This window comes from Pygocentrus nattereri, chromosome 19 (genome assembly GCF_015220715.1).
Source record: "Pygocentrus nattereri isolate fPygNat1 chromosome 19, fPygNat1.pri, whole genome shotgun sequence".
NCBI classification, from domain to species: domain Eukaryota; kingdom Metazoa; phylum Chordata; class Actinopteri; order Characiformes; family Serrasalmidae; genus Pygocentrus; species Pygocentrus nattereri.
In genome coordinates this window covers 25,597,094-25,616,025 of record NC_051229.1, presented here as the reverse complement: position 1 = coordinate 25,616,025, position 18,932 = coordinate 25,597,094, and the positions used below count along the sequence as shown (strand labels likewise).

General features: G+C 41.1%; 1 protein-coding gene across 6 annotated transcripts in view; it reads right to left on the bottom strand.

The window, feature by feature from the left end:
* LOC108441788 (zinc finger protein 236) overlaps nucleotides 1-16,552 on the bottom strand; it is a 113,397-nt gene extending 96,845 nt beyond the window's left edge. For 2 of the 6 annotated variants that reach the window (XM_017721491.2, XM_017721493.2), the window contains exons 1-9: nucleotides 14,062-16,007; nucleotides 13,801-13,872; nucleotides 13,412-13,539; nucleotides 11,828-11,992; nucleotides 11,086-11,264; nucleotides 10,301-10,431; nucleotides 7,250-7,422; nucleotides 1,995-2,123; nucleotides 1,334-1,504 (exon numbers count right to left, since the gene is read on the bottom strand). In XM_017721491.2, coding sequence (XP_017576980.1) covers nucleotides 1,334-1,504; nucleotides 1,995-2,123; nucleotides 7,250-7,422; nucleotides 10,301-10,431; nucleotides 11,086-11,264; nucleotides 11,828-11,992; nucleotides 13,412-13,539; nucleotides 13,801-13,867 — 1,143 coding nt within the window. In that variant the 5' untranslated portion in view covers nucleotides 13,868-13,872; nucleotides 14,062-16,007. Of the gene's footprint in view, nucleotides 1-1,333; nucleotides 1,505-1,994; nucleotides 2,124-7,249; nucleotides 7,423-10,300; nucleotides 10,432-11,085; nucleotides 11,265-11,827; nucleotides 11,993-13,411; nucleotides 13,540-13,800; nucleotides 13,906-14,061; nucleotides 16,008-16,195 lie in introns of those variants that run through there. The other 4 variants (XM_037531196.1, XM_017721494.2, XM_017721495.2 and 1 more) reach the window with 4 other exon arrangements.
* Between the last annotated feature and the right edge of the window lie 2,380 nt (nucleotides 16,553-18,932).

The following is an 18,932-nucleotide window of genomic DNA, read 5'->3' as shown; positions in this document are numbered from 1 at the left end:
ATCTGTCTGTCCATGCATCCATCCATCTATCCGTCCATCCGTCCATCCATCCATCTATCCATCCGTTCAACTGTCCATCCACCCATCCATCCATCCATCCATCCACCGATCCATCCATCCATCTGTCCATCCATCCATCCATCCATCCGTCCACCCATCCATCTATCTATCCATCCATCCATCCGTCCACCCATCCATCTATCTATCCATCCATCCATCCGTCCATCCATCCATCCATCCACCTGTCCATCCATCCATCCATCCCTCTATCCGTCTATCCATCTGTCCATCCATCCATCCGTCCATCCATCCAGCTATCTATCATCCCTCCATCCATCCATTTATGCATCCATCCATCCATCTCTATCTGTCCATCCGTCCATCCATCCATCTATCCGTCCATCCATCCGTCCACCCATCCATCTATCTATCCATCCATCCATCCGTCCATCCATCCATGTTTATTTCATAACATGGCAAATGTTCTATAATAACATTTTTGTTTTGCCCATACATCTACTCCTGGCGCCGCTGTGGGTGGCAGCCTTTCCAGTAGCTCCATGTTTTGTGCAGTTTGCTAAATTTCCTTCGGGATCAGTAAAGTAAGTGTCTGTCTGTGTGTCTGTCTGTCTGTGTGTCTGTCTGTCTGTGTGTCTACAATTGGATAGGTTACAAATATTTCTGCTGTATCTGACAATAGCATAGTTTTTTCACCATGCATCAATCATTCCACTAGGGGTATTTACAAGTATTTACTGAATACATTTACTGAATTCTAATAAATGTTTGCTTTACTCTATTATGATTTGGTAGAAGCCTGCCAATATAAAAACAGATATTTAAAACAATGGTCAGGGCTTCTTTGCATTATTTTGTCTTTACTTTGTAAAATTGTACAACGTAAATGCTCAAGATGCTGCATTATGAAGAAAGATATTGGCTGTGATTATTAGACAGTTCAAATCTGAGACAGTCAAAGTCTTAGACTTAGATGTAAACTGAGATAGTTGTCGAAAAAGCCTTAAGCAGTAAAGATCAGTTCAAACCTGGGACGCTTTACATCTTAGCAAGTTAATGTCCAAGACATTCAAAGTTTGAGACAGTCTCCTAAATGCCTTAGCCCACTAAAGACTACAACAATCTCATTAAAGTTGAAGAAATTTAAAATCTGAGACACTTGATGTTTTTGACACAGTTAATATTTAAGGCAGTTAAAGCCCAAGACAAGTTCACTGAAGTCCATGACAATTTATGTCTGAGACAGACTTGTTAAAGTCTGAGACAGCTAAAGTCTGAGATAGTTAAAGTCTTATAAAACATAAAACAAGTTCACCTGCAGAATGTCCTGATTGATGGCTGTCTCCATGGTGATGGTGGGTCCAGGGGGTGGCGCCTGAGCGTGGTCCCCTGTTACCTGTTCGGAAAGCTCTAGAAGCTGCTGAATGACATCAGTGACCCCCTCCGCTGCCTCAGCTGCTCCACCCTGCCCAGATTCCACCCCGTCCTACCAAAAAGAAATGCACAGGTATCATCATGCTAGGCACAATACACAAGAATTTCAACAAATACGTAAAACAATGAAACCGACCAAACGTTACCCCTTATACCGAATGCAGTTGATAAGCCCACTGCAAAACTAAATTTCACATATATAGTTTTGCACAGGAGCTGCAAAATTAAAGACGCTAACAAGTATGTAAGCTTATATTCCATCAATTAGCACTAAGGATCAAACTATGCCAAGAAATCAGAAATACTCGCTTATGCAGTTTTTTACACTGTTGGACATACTGGGATCTATAATACTGGACAAATGTTTACTGGTGTGACTAAAAGTGGCATCCTGAGGCCTATATTTCAGGCAAATGTGTGATGATTTAGGCTTGCAGACAGCACAACTTTAATTAATGGGGTATAAGCTTCCATTATTATTCATGTTTTGGCTAACTGATTACATTTGGTGTAAGAGAGTTTCAGGAAGGAGAGTTCGTGACCTGTGTGCTGGCCGGCTCCTCCACCTCCATGATGGAAATGTGCATTTTACTGATGTGAGCATTTAAACTGCCGAGCTTCTTATACACACAACTGCAGTCCATACATGGGTACACAGGACCACCTGAACTCTACAGAGGGAAAAAGAGAGTGAGAGCATTAAAAATATTTACAACACAAGAATTTTACTGAGATTGGAAATGAACTCAACAGCACTTAAGCACAGCACATGTAATCAGTTGCTTTCCAGTAGAGATGTACAGTATATAGTGTAAATATACAGCTTTGTTTGGGGCTGGGTATGTATAGCTCTATTTAATACATGATTCAGCTTAAAAACTGTATTCTTAATCACATCTTTCCCCAATTTCTTCACAGCAGCAGTTCTTATAGTTGAGTCTGGTCAGGACAGGAGAACACAGGACATTCTGCAGTTTTCAGCAGTGGAGTATGGCTGGCTTACCCTGTGGCATCATTTGCATTCACATTTGACTGACATTTTATCTACAAAGGCTTGATTATCCTTTTTTTCTGCACTGCAATATAATTCCACAGGCACCTTGACAGAGGTTTTTGTGGAATAGATAATAAAGTTGGCTTGGGACTCTCATCTTAACAAAGGAACATAAAGTAACATGACTTTAACAGCACTGCAGGAACAAGTCCATTAAAGCAATCAAAGTGCTGGGCTAATACATTTAAAATAACTTTTTCGCCAACGATCACTGAGAGTGGCCAATATGGCAAAAAATATAATAATACAAGATACTCATTTCAAAATATTTGAAGTCATTGTCACAATACACATTCAGATTCAGATTCAGATTCAGATTCCTTTATTGATCCCAAGGGGAAATTGCAGTTGTTATAGTTGCAGCCATTTATGTAAAAATAAACACTTTACTAATAATTTAAGACAATATAGAGAATTTACAGTATGTACACCAGATTTAAGTACTCAAGAATATAGTAAGGTGGCGGTGATTTTGATAGTAATATGAAACATCAGGTACAGAGCAATTACAATTATTTAAATTATTTAAATTAAGTTAGTGTCCCTCTTGAGTTATTGCACACACAATTGTTGTTATTGCACATATGAACAGTATGGTATTGAGTTTTGTGAATCACACACTGAGGGAGGAGTTATAGAGTTTGATGGCCACAGGTAAGAATGACCTCCTGTGGCGCTCTGTGGTGCATTTTGGTACGATGAGTCTTGAGCTGAACGAGCTCTTGTTTCTCATCACCGTGTCGTAGAGTGGGTGGGAGCCATATGTACATATGTACATAACAATATTTAGATTTTCTGAGGTTTCTGAAAAAGCTGGAAAGAACAAAACACTCAAAACAATCATCAAAGGGCTGATATATATATATATATATATATATATATATATATATATCCTTCCTTCCGATTCTCCGGGGTTCGGGTCGGGACCTCCCTTTCCCCAGCCACTTCCACTAGCTCTCCAAGGGGGATTCCAAGGCGCTCCCGGGCAATATAGTCACGCCAGCGTGTCCTGGGTCTTCCCTGGGGTCTCCTCCCAGGTGGACTTCCCTGCGTCCAGGAGGCATCCTAACCAGATGTCCGAACCACCTCAGCTGGCTCCTCTCGACGTGAAGAAGCAGCGGCTCTACTCCGAGTCCCTCCCGCATGACTGAACTTCTCAACCTTCTTCGCAATCTTATCCTTTCGGTCATTACCCAAAGCTCATGACCATAGGGTGAGGGTGGGAACGTAGAACGACCAGTAAATCGAGAGCCTTGCCTTATGGCTCAGCTCTTTCTTTACCACAACAGTCCGGTAGAGAGCCCGCATCACTGCTGACCCAGCACCAATCTGCCTGTCAAGCTCCCACTCCCTTGTACCATCACTCGTGAACAAGACCCCGAGATACTTGAACTCCTCCACTTGAGGCAAGAGCCTATCCCCGACCCAGAGAGGGCTCTCAACCCTTTTCCGCCTGAGAACCATGGTCTCGGATTTAGAGGTACCGATTCTCATCCCGGCCGCTTCACACTCAGCTGCAAACCGATCCAGCGAAAGCTGAAGTTCGCGGCCTGATGTCCCTAATAGGACCACGTCATCTGCAAACAGCAGCGATGTGACCCTGAGGTCACCAAACCGGACACCCTCCAACCCCTGACTGCGCCTAGAAATTCTATCCATAAAAATTATGAATAGAATCGACAAATGGGCAGCCCTGACGGAGTCCAACACTCACTGGGAACAGGTCTGACTTACTGCCGGCTATACGAACCAAACTCCAGCTTTGTTTGTACAGGGCCTGAATGGCTCGTAGCAAAGAGCCATGTACCCCGTATTCCCGAAGTACCTCCCACAGAATACCCCGGGGAACACAGTCGAATGCCTTCTCAAGATCCACAAAGCACATGTGGACTGGTTTGGCAAACTCCCATGAACCCTGGAGAGGGTGAAGAGTTGGTCCAGTGTTCCATGACCAGGGCGGAACCCGCACTGCTCCTCCTGGATCCGAGGTTCGACTATAAGCCGGACTCTCTTCTCCAGTACCCCTGCATAGACCTTACCAGGGAGGCTGAGGAGTGTGATTCCCCTGTATTTGGAACACACCCTCCGGTTCCCTTTTTTAAAAAGAGGCACCACCACCCCAGTGGCACCGCCCCCAATGTCCACGCAATGTTGAAAAGTTATGTCAACCAAGACAGCCCCACAACATCCAGAGCCTTGAGGAACTCAGGGTGGATCTCATCCACCCCTGGAGCCTTGCCACCAAGGAGCTTCTTAACTACCTTAGTGACTTCGGCCTCAGTAATGGACAAGCCTATTCCCATGTCCCCAGACTCTGTCTCCTCACTGGAGAACGTGTCGGTGGGATTGAGAAGGTCCTCAAAGTATTCCTTCCACCGCCTAATGACAGGTCAGCAGCACACCATCTCCACTATATACAGTGCTAGTGGCCAGAATCTTTTCGGAGCTGACTTAAAGTCACTTTCCAAGGCCTCACCAAACTCCTCCCACACACGGGTTTTTGCCTTGGCGACGACAGAAGCCGCAGCTCGCTTGGCCTGTCGATACCTGCCAGCTGCCTCTGGTATCCCACAGGCCAACCATGCCCGGTAGGACTCCTTCAGCTTGACGGCATCTCTCACATGGGGCGTCCACCATCGGGTTTGAGGATTACCGCCCCAATAGGCACCAACTACCTTACGGCCACAGCTACAGTCAGCCACTTCAACAATGGAGGAACGGAACATTGCCCATTCTGAGTCAATGTCCCCCACCTCCCCCGATATCAAAGTTCTGACGGAGGTGTGAGTTGAAGATCAATCTGACAGGTTCTTCTGCCAGACGTTCCCAGCAAACCCTCACTATACGTTTAGGCTTGCCTGGTCTGACCGTCATCTTCCCCCACCACCTGATCCAACTCACCACCAGGTAGTAATCAGTTGACAGCTCAGCTCCTCTCTTTACCCGAGTGTACAAAACACATGGTCGCAAGTCCAATGACACGACTACAAAGTCAATCATTGAACTGCGGCCTAGGGTGTCCTGGTGCCATGTGCACTTATGGACATCCTTGTGTTCAAACATGGTGTTCATGTTGGACAAACTGTGGTTTGCACAGAAGTCCAAAAACTGAACACCACTCGGGTTCAGATCAGAGAGGCCATTCCTCCCAATCACACCCCTCCAGGTCTCACTGTCATTGCCCACGTGAGCGTTAAAGTCCCCAAGTAGGACAATAGAGTCTCCAGGAGGAGCACTTTTAAGCACCCTTCCCAAGAACTCTAAGAAGGCTGGGTACTCTGAACTGCTGTTCGGTGCATAAGCACAGACAGCAGTCAGGACCCGTTCCCCAACCCGAAGGCGTAGGGAAGCTACCCTCTCATCCATTGGAGAAAACCCCAACATACAGGCACCGAGTCGAGGGGCTATGAGAAAGCCCACACCTGCCCGCCACCTCTCACCATAGGCAACTCCAGAAAAGAATAAAGTCCAGCCCCTCTCAAGGAGATTGAACCCAGAGCCCAAGCTGTGTGTTGAAGTGAGCCCGACTATATCTAGCCGGTATCTCTCAACCTCGCGCACCAACTCAAGCTTTTTCCCTTCCAGTGAGGTAACGTTTTATATTATATATAAATATGACACACACACACACACACACACAGGAACAAAGAGGTCAGCAAACACAAGGGATTACATATAAAGAAAGGGATTACATCCAGAATGCTTTTGTTCTCTTTTACTGATGTATGATTTTCTGCACCCCCCACAACCCAGAAGGAGAAGCAGCTTAGAAGATGTGTGCGTGTTTGTTTTTATGCGTAATTGGTAAGTCGTCCTCTCTCTCTCTCTCTTTGTCTCTTTTCATACTCACTCACTGTCTCTGTCTTTATCTTCCCCATTCCATTAGCAGTGCTGTGGCAGCGCCAGTCATGGGAGGGCACACATTGAGGCACATCTTGTTGCTGATTGCTCGGGGGCAGAGCTTCAATGAATTGGTGAACTTTGGCTGTGTGGCTCAATCTGATGGTGGATGTGCGTCCCGTGATGCATTAGAATGGGTTACGACCCCTGAACTCTAACCCTCTACCACCAATATAAACACATTACTGCTGACCTTCCGCTCACACAGCTTCGCATACATGCAGTACTGTAACAGAATACTAAATAGAGTGAATGTGTGTATGTGTGAGAGACAGACAGACAGAGAGAGAGAGAGAGAGAGAGAGAGAGAGAGAGAGAGAGAGACAAATCTAAACATTATGCTCAGTTTAAGCTGCTTAAGGTAAAGTTTTATTCCTGCACATGTAATGTTAGTGTACACATAAAGACTCCACATTGAGGGTAAGTTAAGTGAGCTATATGTCTACCTAACCCCTTAGTTTACCCCAGCCACATAAGCTGTACTGCATGGATTTTATCCTGTGAATCTCTATATGCATTGAAACTAAGGGGACCTCAGAATGCCCTGCGTGGACGTCCCCACCATGAATGGATTTTTAAAAAATACTTGTTTTTAATTTAGAAGCTTCTCAAAACTAACAGAAAACAATGTCTCAAGCATCAGACATATACATTATTATTTCTTGCAGTACATTTCTGTAAGGGAGCTTCCAGTTAAACTCTTCAGGTTTCTGGTTTGTAACTCGTCATGCTTCTCTAGAACGCAGCATTTCACACCGAACTGCTGTGAATAGCTTTGTTTAACCGAACCAGTGGAATTCCCCCTTAAATATCACCCAGGCAAAATGTTAAAGGTGTGGTCACCTCAGAGTGTACTCTCTGGACGTGCGAGTGCAGGTTTCCTTTTTGTGAGAAGGACGCAGGGCAGAGCATGCACAGATGTGGTTTCTCTCCAGTATGTCGCACCATGTGGGTCTGCAGCACCACCTTCTGGTTAAACGCTTTTCCACAGTGGGTGCACTTAAACGGCCGCTCTCCTGCAAACACACACAGGAAAATCTGAACACATGAGTATAAACATGGTCAAGCCAAATTTACATTGCAGTAACAGACCCGGCTGTAGGGAACAAACAGTAAGCAAAATTATCCTGTGTTTTTATGCGGTTTTAACCATTATTTCAAAACAATTTGAACCCCCAGCAAACGATATACATTGCAGTTAAGTGCCAGATTGAAGACACAATGATGAAAGTGAACATAAATAGAATGAATGAAAACAAATGAATGAACATAAACTAACTGCCTGAGAACAGGTACACCACTATTCTACAGGCAAGGTATCATAGGTTTAGTGCTCATTCTTTACAAACAAATCAGGTTATACTTTGGAGGTGCACCCGATAGTGATGAGGAGTCAAAAAAGAGACCCAGTACCTCTGGGACTCAGGGTCAACTCTTATTGGGATGTTTGAAGTCTACTCTTTGACTCAGTGTTATTCATTGCATTTGGCTCAAGGAATATTCTGATGGAAGCCAGTGTCGAGTTTGAGCACAAACTCGAAGCACAAGTTTCTTTACTAGCTTTATGACAGTCCAGTGCTGCCCAACATGCTGACTAAAACATGTTCAATTTGTCAGCTATTACATTGCACCACTTTGCATTCAATGTAAAATGTAAACAAAGTCATTCAGAGTGGTTTCATATAAAATGGTGCAATGTATACAAACCAACACAAATACAACACAAATATAGTCACTTTATTTACAATCCAAAGCCACCAGTGAACCTACACCAGGTTTCTACACCTTTCTCTAAAATGAAGCATTTCACATCAAACGAATCTGAATAGCTCTGTTTAAGTAAAGCATTTAATCATGGAGAAACTTAGAATCAGTGGAACAGGTGAATACCTTCTAATACACATACATTCTTACACCATTCAAAAGTTTAGAAACACTTTAGTTCTAAAACCAATCTTTGTAGAACATAAGTGTATATAAAATGAAGAAATCCAGAATGATAATAGCTGAGGATGGTTCTAAAATGACCAACAAACCTGCATAGCGTCTAGAACAAAGTTAATAATTAAAGAATGATGTTAATAAACTTAATATCCAGCAGGAAGTTTCATTAATATTTAAAATCAAGTTAATAAAATAAACATCTTGCAGGAAGTTATATTAAAGTTCATAGGAAAAATAGATGAGGTCTGGTTCAGTTCATTGCTGGTGGGAACGCATTACCAAACGAACGAATTCAGCATCACAGCATGTTTTCTTCTTCTTCTAGCAGCACATCATTACTGAACTGGACGCATGAAAGGCCTGTTTTAACATCGTGTAACATCTTGAAAAACACAGACACAGACATCATTCTATCAGCACACGCTGCTGATACTGACACCAAGCAAGCAATAAAACAATAGCAAAGCAGTCCGTTTGATTTTGGCACATTGATCAAGGGATGTATTTTTGGCCATCAGTGACCTGACCTGACCTTAAATTGAAGTTGACACACCAATCATAAAAAGCAGGTAGCAGCAGGGTTTATTATTATCGCATTGGTTGAGATACACAGAGAGGGATTTTGTTAAGGGGTGAGAGTAACAGAGCACTTTGATCAGCAACAGGGATACAACAAACACACATGTAATTATGTAATTTGGTGCTGTGAAACCAACCAATCAAAATGAAAAAGACACAAAGTCAAAAAACTCTGGTTTGTAAAACCTACACTGTATAGTTAGTTCAAGCTTACATATGTTAATGTCATTGAAAAAGCTAAAATGTACTTTTATTCTCTAGTACTAACACTGGAAACTATATTATATTGTGTTTTATACAATTACACTACGGAAAGCAACATATTTACATATAATTCCACAAATTTCACCTGCAACAATTTAACCACCGCCCATTCAAAGTTAAAAAGGACTGATTTTTTTTTGGAATGAGGCGCAATGAGGGATGCCCATGGGAGAAACTATACAGGCCAATAATTTGGTGAAATACACTTTAACAGGGAAGTATATTGCAAGAGTTTTGTACTGAAGTGTATATACTACAGTCTGCTACAACAAAACATGAGTTCTTCAACATGAGCATTCTGCCAAATACACGTTATTAAGGATGTGATAAGATAAGATAAGATAAGACTTTATTGTCATTCACATCACATGTGGTACATGAGGTGGAATGAAACATTGTACTCACGGTCCAGTTAACTCCCAAAATAACAAACAATAAATAGAAGGTGCAAATAAAGGGGTGCAAATAACAGCAGCATGAACCACAGCAGCATGAGTATGAGGTAGAAGGTGTATATCTTAATACCAGTAATGAATAAAGTGACATGTGTAGGGGTGATATAGTGGAGCCACTGATTCAGTACAGCAGCAGAGATAAATAAGTGGACACGAAGTGCCATTGCAGTGATGTCTAATTTAAGAGTCTTACGGCTTCAGGGAAGTAGCCGTTCCACACAGCTTCTTGATAAGGCAGAGATAGAATCTGACTTCAACACTAACACTAGCTGGCTTTAGCTAGGACCAAACAATAAAAAAAAAATCCTGTCCTCAATATTACCTCAACAAACTAGCGTTAGGAAAAGAAATTGTGTGGAAGACACTGACACAACACCATTAACAACACAACTCAAAAATGAAAGATAACCAGAATGCACAATACAGGCCAATTGATCAGAACAGAGATTATTTCCATACATCATGTTAAAGGCACAGTAACAAAAACAGTCTGAAATTCTAAGGGATAAAGGAAAAGAAAAATAGTGAGGTAGAAATTAATTTACTGTTTTTTCCAGGGAAAATGTATATATATGTGTGTGTGTGTGTGTGTGTGTGTGTGTGTGTGTGTGTGTGTGTGTGTGTGTGTGTGTGTGTGTGTGTGTGTGTTTACCTGTGTGAATGCGGATGTGTCGAACAAGCTGGCTGGGTTTTTTAAATGTTTTTCCACAGTGATGACACGTGTTGGTGAAGCCACTCCGATCAATATTCTTCTTGTAGTTTCTCAAACTGCTCAAGATAGGTCTGAAATGACAAGGTTAAAAGTCAAATATTCAACTCAAATATACATCATAAAGAACACTATAGCATAAGAAAATAGATGGTCTACAACACTGTCTGACCAATAGTGGTGCATGTCCAGCACTACACCGCTCTGGCTATTTTAACATCATTTGTAATGTTCAACCTAAAAACTAGTCCGTAACAAACACATTTATGAGCTCATTAAAATCTGAAATTAATGCATACATCCACATATCTGAGGAATTTGATCTCTAGTCTTTTGATCATACAAAACTACTTAACAAAACAATGCTAAATTTAATTGTAAAAAAAAGCACACAACAAAAAACAACAGCAAAAAAGAATCTATAGAGCATTATTAAACGCTTATCTAAACTGAATTTCATCACTTTAGACAAACAAGAACGAGGCATTTTCCTTATTAAACTGAAATGATTTGACAGAAATAGGTAAAATAGGTTTTGGTGTATTTTATCATAATATATTTTGCCATCATAATATTGTGTTAGCATAAATGCATTAAGCCAGTCAAGTCATTACAGGGTTTAACAGTGATTTTACCACAGTGACACCTGGCGTATTGCTTTATTTAAATGCAACTGAAAGAAAACACACATCTCAGCACCAATGTTTACTGTATCTGAACACACACACCTGATCCTGATGTGAGTTTTCATGTGTTCCTTCAGCAGAGTGGCTGAGGTGAACTCTTTACTGCAGGTCCTGCAGGTGTACACCTTGGTTCCAGAAAGCTCTTTCCGATGTTCCTCCAGGTGCAGGGAGAGCTGGCTCTGAAGGATAAACTCATCTCCACACTCCGAACACAGAAAGTTCTGAAAATCACAGCAGAACCAAAGATGGAGGGAAACGATGGAAAGAGAGCAGATGAGAAAAAGGTTAAAGGAATATAAAAAAGTGATAAATGTAATTCACATAATACGTCCACAATCGTAGTTATAAAAAATGTGTTATGACAGTTTTAAAAATAATGTTTTGGTCTATTTTTTTAATATATTAATGTCAGAGAGGTTTGTCATAAGACAAAACAGTATACAAAGAAGGCATGTTTTTTCAGAAATATTACTATTTTACCATCAAAATGTATTAAAAATGAGAAAACATGTAGTTTTGCTGAACATTCTGGATAGTAAATAAAATCACCATATTGAGACATTAGACTGTATACATTGTGACCCCTGGTTCCTGTCTCTGAAAACAATTTGAGTCTGTAAGTTTCTCTACAATTAACATTTTACAAGAAACTATTCGGAGTGAATTATGCAGAGATTAAAAAAACTAAAACAAGAGGAATTCCCCTTCATGCCTAAATCCTGTAAGACTCTGAAGCTGACTGGCCAACTGCACGCTGAATCTTTTACACAAGAAAGCTCCTGACCTCCTCTTTCTCATGCACCATGATGTGGGACTTCAGGCTGGCCACTCTGGAGAACTTTTTATCACACACAGGACAGGTGGGGTCAGAGGTGTTGTGGGTGGATTTATGAAGCCGGAGGTTAAACTCCACGTTAAAGGACTGAGGGCAGAGGTCACAACGATGAGGCTAAAAATAAAAACACAGGATTAGAAAACAGAGAAAATGATAATCAAGCTTTCAGTTTAATGACCATTATATTAAATGTTAATTATTATTTTGAAATCGGCTGCTGAAATATTGATGCTGAAGAAGGTCTGAAAATGCAGGTGTGTTGATGTTTTAATTTAATCATGTAATCCATCAAACAGCAGCTTAATTTGGTCAGAATAATAAACAAAGTCAGTCTTTCACCATTTTACATTACTGATTCACAGGTGCATTTTAATGTATTGTAATCCCAATATGTATTACTGTAATATTAATATGCCCAAAGTAATATGTTCTTTGTAAATAGCAAATTCAGCTACATTAAGGAGCACCCACTGCTGACATAATTGAGCAGACTTGAAATCCACAGAAATACGGTTTGCCGATTCAGACCTTGCCTGGCCTGCACAGAACCCTGACCTTAGCCCTTTCCAAAACATTTGGGATTAACTGGAACACTGAGTGGGAGGCAAGCTTTATGTCGTGATGTAGTGCATTCTGACCTTTTGAAATATCATTATTAGTAAGGTGCACAAAACAGTGAATATGTTAAATGAAACCTGACCACCATGCAAAAATACTCTGTAGTTGGTGTTTTGAGTTATAAAGACATACGAGGAGTTACAATAAAAAGTCTATTAATACAGTACTGTGCAAAAGTCTTAGGCACCCAAGGCACATTTTCCAAATCTATTTATTTGTGTAGTTTGTGTTTATTTGCTGAGAAAAGTGTAAATATTTGAATAAACAAATGTATATACTATTAATTAACAATGACATATATATATATATATATATATATATATATATATATATATATATATATATATATATATATAAAATAAATAGTGATGTTCTGGATGTTGGTGTGTTTGTTTAACCACTTCCAAACCTCTCCTCAAGGAAGCCGAGTATTATATGTAGTTAAAAAGCAACTCCTGGTTTGACCAATCAGTGCTTCAGTAAATTGTGCTCATGATGTAACTGATGATATTAACAAGTCTCTGTGGCAGCTCTGAAGGTGTCAAGGAAAAATATGGACCCAAGAAATTCTTGTTACTTTTTATTGTTTTTATGTTTATTTGAATTATGAATGACTTTATGTATATGTATATATCTAATGTATACTGTGATAAACTCACTGCTGAGGTCAATTGTTCAAAAATTTGCTTAGATGCCTAAAACTGTCACACCTGTGGCAAAAAAATTATTTGAGCATGTATTATTGCTTCTTAAATACTCACATTGTAGTTTACCATATGGCATAATTAAATACTCATCATTTTGAACATCTACATAACAGAAACTTTCATATTGCCATATTTAGGCAAAAAAATAATAATGTAAACCATTTAATATGAAAGTAGTAGACTGGGGGTCTGGGGAGCATCAGCTTGCCTTGTCATTAGCTTCATGATCGCGGTGGTGTCTCTGTAACTGGTTTTCTGTGCTATAGATTTGAGAGCAGATGTTGCATCTGTACTCCACACCACAAAACGTTTCAGCCTTCAACTCATCACTTCCATCTGCGAGGAGAAGAAAAACAGGACGAGTGTCAAAAACAAAGCGTGGTGTAAAAGTGCAGTAGAATTTTTCACAACTACAACTCTACAACATTGACTTCAACATTACAAAATGGTTTCTAATCAATTAATATAATGATATTCATTAGTATGCAATATTTTCAAATGTAACTGATTATAGTCAATTGTTTTATATACACGCGCACACACACACACACACACACACACACAGTTGATTATAATAATATTAAATAAAGTACACACCTTTTATTTTGGTCAAAATGAAAAAACTGTGATGGCTGGCCGTATTGTCATAAAAGCACTCAGTCATGTATTCTGATTTAATACACAAAATACGGATTCGGAATACGTTTAGTATACATACTGATGTGGAACACTTGGCTGTTGTAAGTGTAATTTATTTCAGACTGTTCCTCGCTGTTACTGGTTGGCAGCTTTCATCAAGTAATTCTTCTGTTAATGAAAAATGTACTTATTTAAATGAATTTACAAAAAATTAATTACTTTTTAAAAAGTAATTTTAAAAAGCTTTCAATGCCTGCTTCAGTCCTCCTGTGCTTCCATAATCCCACTGTCGTCTGAGAAGGTAAACAATTTATCATATCCTAGTAACAAAATCTCACAAATTTGACTATTAAGTGGGTAGCTATGTGATTTGCAGTTGACAATGACATGCAAGTAAACATGAGTCCAGTACACCGATGTTGAGCTCGTCACTTGAGACCAGCCCACTGCCAAGGAAATGATCAGTTCCATCAGCCCTCAAAAGAGTTTAGTAATGCTGAGATCAGTAACTGGCTCTTCACATTGATCCCTCAGTCTACTATGGCTTGAACAGAAACTTGTCTTTGTAAAGAAGCCTTTCTTTGAGTTCTACTTTACGGTATGTTTTTACACACCGTGCACTAATTTTTAAATAGTTAATAAATAAGCAGTGATGGTGTTTCTTTTTAAGACGACATGTATAATCTAGTGGGTGAAAGTATTCTCCTAAAAAACCTAAAAGGTAACGATTTTCTCAATACAGCTTTTTCAAAAATGTAACTTGGACGGAACTCAGATACTTAATTTCTTTATTCTGACAAGTTAATGCCAATACTTTTATTGCGTTACATCCCAAACCTGCCAGTATCGTGATCTACCTCCCTCTCCCACCACATCCAGCTATGGGCTAAACACTCAGGGAGCTGAGAGACTCTCCCTGATGCCACGTTTAACTTGGAAACAACTCACGGTAAAGATATATGCTATGATTTCCTGTTTACACTGACTTTCAATTTCAACCTAAAAGCTAACCTTAAACCAAACACTGAGAAATCAAGTGTGCATCACCAGAAAATTAAGCATTTGTGCACACAGCCTCAACACAGTCTCGAGAGAAATCAGGAGTGATTATTTTTCTTGTACAAAATCACAAACTAGGTGCAAAGTGGATCTTTAATAAGCTCACTACATACTAGCTGACTCTAAACTGTGGGAAGAACAGCTTTAACTCTTCTCACGTCGGTGACACTCCATCATTTTTTATTTGATTAACTTTCCCACCAGGGGAAATGTTTCTAGACCACATGTCATAAAATAATCACCGGATATACAACCTCATAACATTAAGGCCTCAATAACACCATTATGTTGAACGCTTTAGTCTATACTCCAGCAGGAGCTTAGGTTGGCCTTAGGGGTTTTTGTGGTTTTATGGAATGTGTTGGTCGTGATGTTCACCACATCAGTGCTGCTCGTGTACAGGACATCACCTACAATCAATCAGTGCCATGACCAACACTATACTATGGATTTTCAGCTGAAGGACAGTACAGTGACCTGAACGCAGAACCCAGGGGGTATAACCTGACCTGACCTAGGTTTCTTCTGTAGTGAACTGCCAAAGTCTTCGCTGATTTAGCTTTTCTAATCACTAAATTTAGTAAACATGCCTGAGCTGCTATCAACAAACCACACAGGTCAGGAGTTGTATTGAGTAAACACTGACGTGTGACTCGAGTTTCTCCTACCGCGGGGCTTTAAGCCACCGAACCGACTACCACTGGCTGTTTAACTACTGTTCGAACCAAGAGGGACCGCTACCGTTAGCTGTTTTAGCTGTGCTGATATCTTATCAAAATAAGTTAAGAAGCTCGCGGAGTTGGTTAGTTCAGAAGCCGGCCAGGCTCAGATAGGACAGCGCGGTCAGACAGCGTGAGCTCGGCTTGAGGGTCGGTTCACAGCCGCCCTGGACCTTTCGGTTAGCTTCGCGTCGGCTATCTGTTAGCGCTGCGCCGCACGGCTCTCTCTGTATCGGCCATTAGGTTTGTGTTAGCCAGCGTTAGCTTGCGGCTAAGCGCAGTGGCGACTCTGGAAACACCGAGAGCCCCACGAAATGAAGTCGGGAGCCGGCGGCGGATAAACCCGCCGCGGGACCTCCACCTGCTCGCTGCTCGAGCTCTCCGCGCCAAGCCGAGTGTTACTGGTATCATTCCGCCTCAGCCAGACCAACACAAAGGCGGCGCATCCGGGGACTATATCCATCAGATTCAGACGCGCTTTTCTCCGCCGTCCGAGTTTTTCTTGGCTGGCAGCGGGACTTTCTGGAGTGCTAAAACTGTATAGTTTTTATTGGTGCTAATGTGGGGTGTGTTACCTGCTTCCCCGGTGCCGTTCCCACCTTGTTTGCGCGGTCGGCCCCGCGGCATAGTTCCCCCTCAGTGCGGCAGGCTGTGAACGGGCCGCGCTTCAAAATGGCGACCGGAGCTCGTCACCGGCCGCAGCAAAGGTGGCAGAGAGAGTAGAGCTCAGAACACTGCTGCTTAGAAAAGGCCGAGAAGGCGCTGATTTGTGGTCGTGTGTGTATGTGTGTGTATATACACACAGCAGAATTGGGATTTGTAAAGAGTCATAACCGTTGGTCAAGGTGGCGGAAAAAAGATGAAGTTACAGTCCAGCTAAAATCGGACAGAACACTCAGCTGTTCTGCTGACCGAGCAAGGCCGCCTGAGTTAGCCCGAAACATGCAGTCTGCTGGCCTAAATGCCTCTGTGTCTGTGGTCATGACCACTTTGGTCGTATTACAGCTGCCGAAGGTTCAAAATTACTTTTTAACTACTCACTTATTTGTGTGAGATAAGATTTTGTGTGTAGTTCACTAAAATCTATTTTTTTAAAATAAAATTTTAAAACCCCACTATACTACATTATTGATATGCCAGACCCACAAAGACATGACACATACAGAGCCGTGCTAGTGACATCCTGTATAAAGATAAGGCTTACTAAGTTGTGGCCACGCATTAGGATCTCGTTCCCACGCGTTAATAAGGCATGGCCATGACTTGATTATCTCTTTCCCACACCTTACTAAGTCGTGGCCACGTGTTATTTTTAGGCAATAGCGAAGGAAGCTAACGCGTCAGCTATGAGGCCAAATTGCTCACAAAAAGTTCAGGATATCTGGCTTTCGGGTGAAATTTATGGAAAACATAAATACGATGGTGACTTCCTCATCTCAAACAATTTACTGAAACAAAAGCCAACAGCAGTGATGGGTAAACCCCAACAAAAAATTTCAATGTCTCAATAACTCGACATGTGCCCTTGAGCATCAATTACAGCTTGACAACGACATCTCATATTGTTCACAAGTCGACTCGTCTGCTGAGGCATGGCATCTCACTCTTCTTAAAGGGCGGCCCTCAGGTCATTGAGGTTCTGGGGTACAGAGTTACGAGCCTCTACGCGGCAACTCAGCTGATCCCATATGTTTTCTATGGGATTCAGGTCTGGAGAACAGGCCACTCTATTTGAGGTACCCCACTCTCCAGCAGCCGTTCCATAATGATGCGATGAGCTGGAGCATTGTCGTCCATGAAGATGAAATGAGGCCTGTGTTGTTCATGCTTAGGCGCAATGACTGGATTAATGATGTTATTCAGTAGTATGGGCTCATCACTGTACCATTCACAAAGTGTAGGGCAGTTCTGTATTGACTGGACACACCTGCTGACACTGTAACACAGCACCACGACCTTACCGTTAAACTCCTTGTTAGAGAACAGCAAGTTGTGCAAAAAGTACTGAAACATTGAACAGCTGGACATCATGGAAACATTGAATCACCTGTAAAGGTTAGAGTGCATTTTAGGTTCATCCTGAAATTTCACCTGAAAGCCAAGTTAGTGGGCTTCAACTGACCGGCTACCCAAACTATACATTAGTGCATTCAGTGGGTTAATACACGAGTTCCTTCTGAGGCCTAGAGAAAAAACAGATTTTTTATGAAGTCAAGACCAATTTCACATGAATACCTCAGGAACTGTGGTTGAAATGCATTTGTGTAAAATGTGTTGTGTATGGATTCCAGACAAACTCATTGTGTAAATTCATATATATAACTGATCAATGGGGAAAAAGTGAAGTGGTCAGACACAATGACTTCTCTTTTTTTTTCTTTTTTTTGAGAAAAAAATTCATTTGTATTCAAAACAGAGTGCAATCAGGATTTGTGTGACAGAGACACTGTAAAGGACCCCATCAGTTTTCTCTCAGTACAATACCTAACCTAGCATGCATTACCATACATTTGGAAAACCCTCACAGCTGAAATCCTGACTATTAACATAGACACTGATGTAGAGACTAATAAATAGTTTCTCAAGAAGATCATTATAAGGGCTTTTCCTAGTTTTTTTTTATTTATTTTTTTAGAGTTTTAGAAAAATCTCACTACAGAGACTATGATACTGAAGCAAATAAGCATGTTTATAACAGATGTAACAATGATCACATTTTTAATTGTAGCCAGAGACCCCTTTTAGTGTCTTTATTCTGCTCCTGGCAATCCACAGCACTGCACAGTTTCAAGTATTCCTTGATTCAACGTGACTGATGCAGCTTATGGACTGATTATGGAGCCCTTCATTCAATAGTTTGGGAAGGGAATAGTGTGGCAATCAACAGTGGGATTAAGAAACCCTTGGCTTTAAAGTCCAGTAAACCAGAACTAACAGATCACCACCTCCAGGGGGCAGCAAAGTCCATACTTTGTGTGAAAGTTGAGCTTCAACGACATTTCCAGTTATAGGAAAGGGAAAAATAGTCACATTTTACCCAGTGTGCAAAAAAAGGATTTGTTTGTTCTCTGTTAAATTCTGCTTCTAAGATCTCAAAAAGCAACTCAAACCAGGCAGCCAGAGCCACCCTACTGTTAAAAGCTTGGAATTACTTTCCAAATGAAAAACTTCTGTTTTCACAAATACAATTATATCAATGTATATCAATTAACAATGTGGATTCAGATGTTACAAACTGTGTGCTGATAGGGATTTTTAGATGCTGCATTCAATGTTTGAAAACGTCTGTGACCAAACGGTGCGTGACTAATA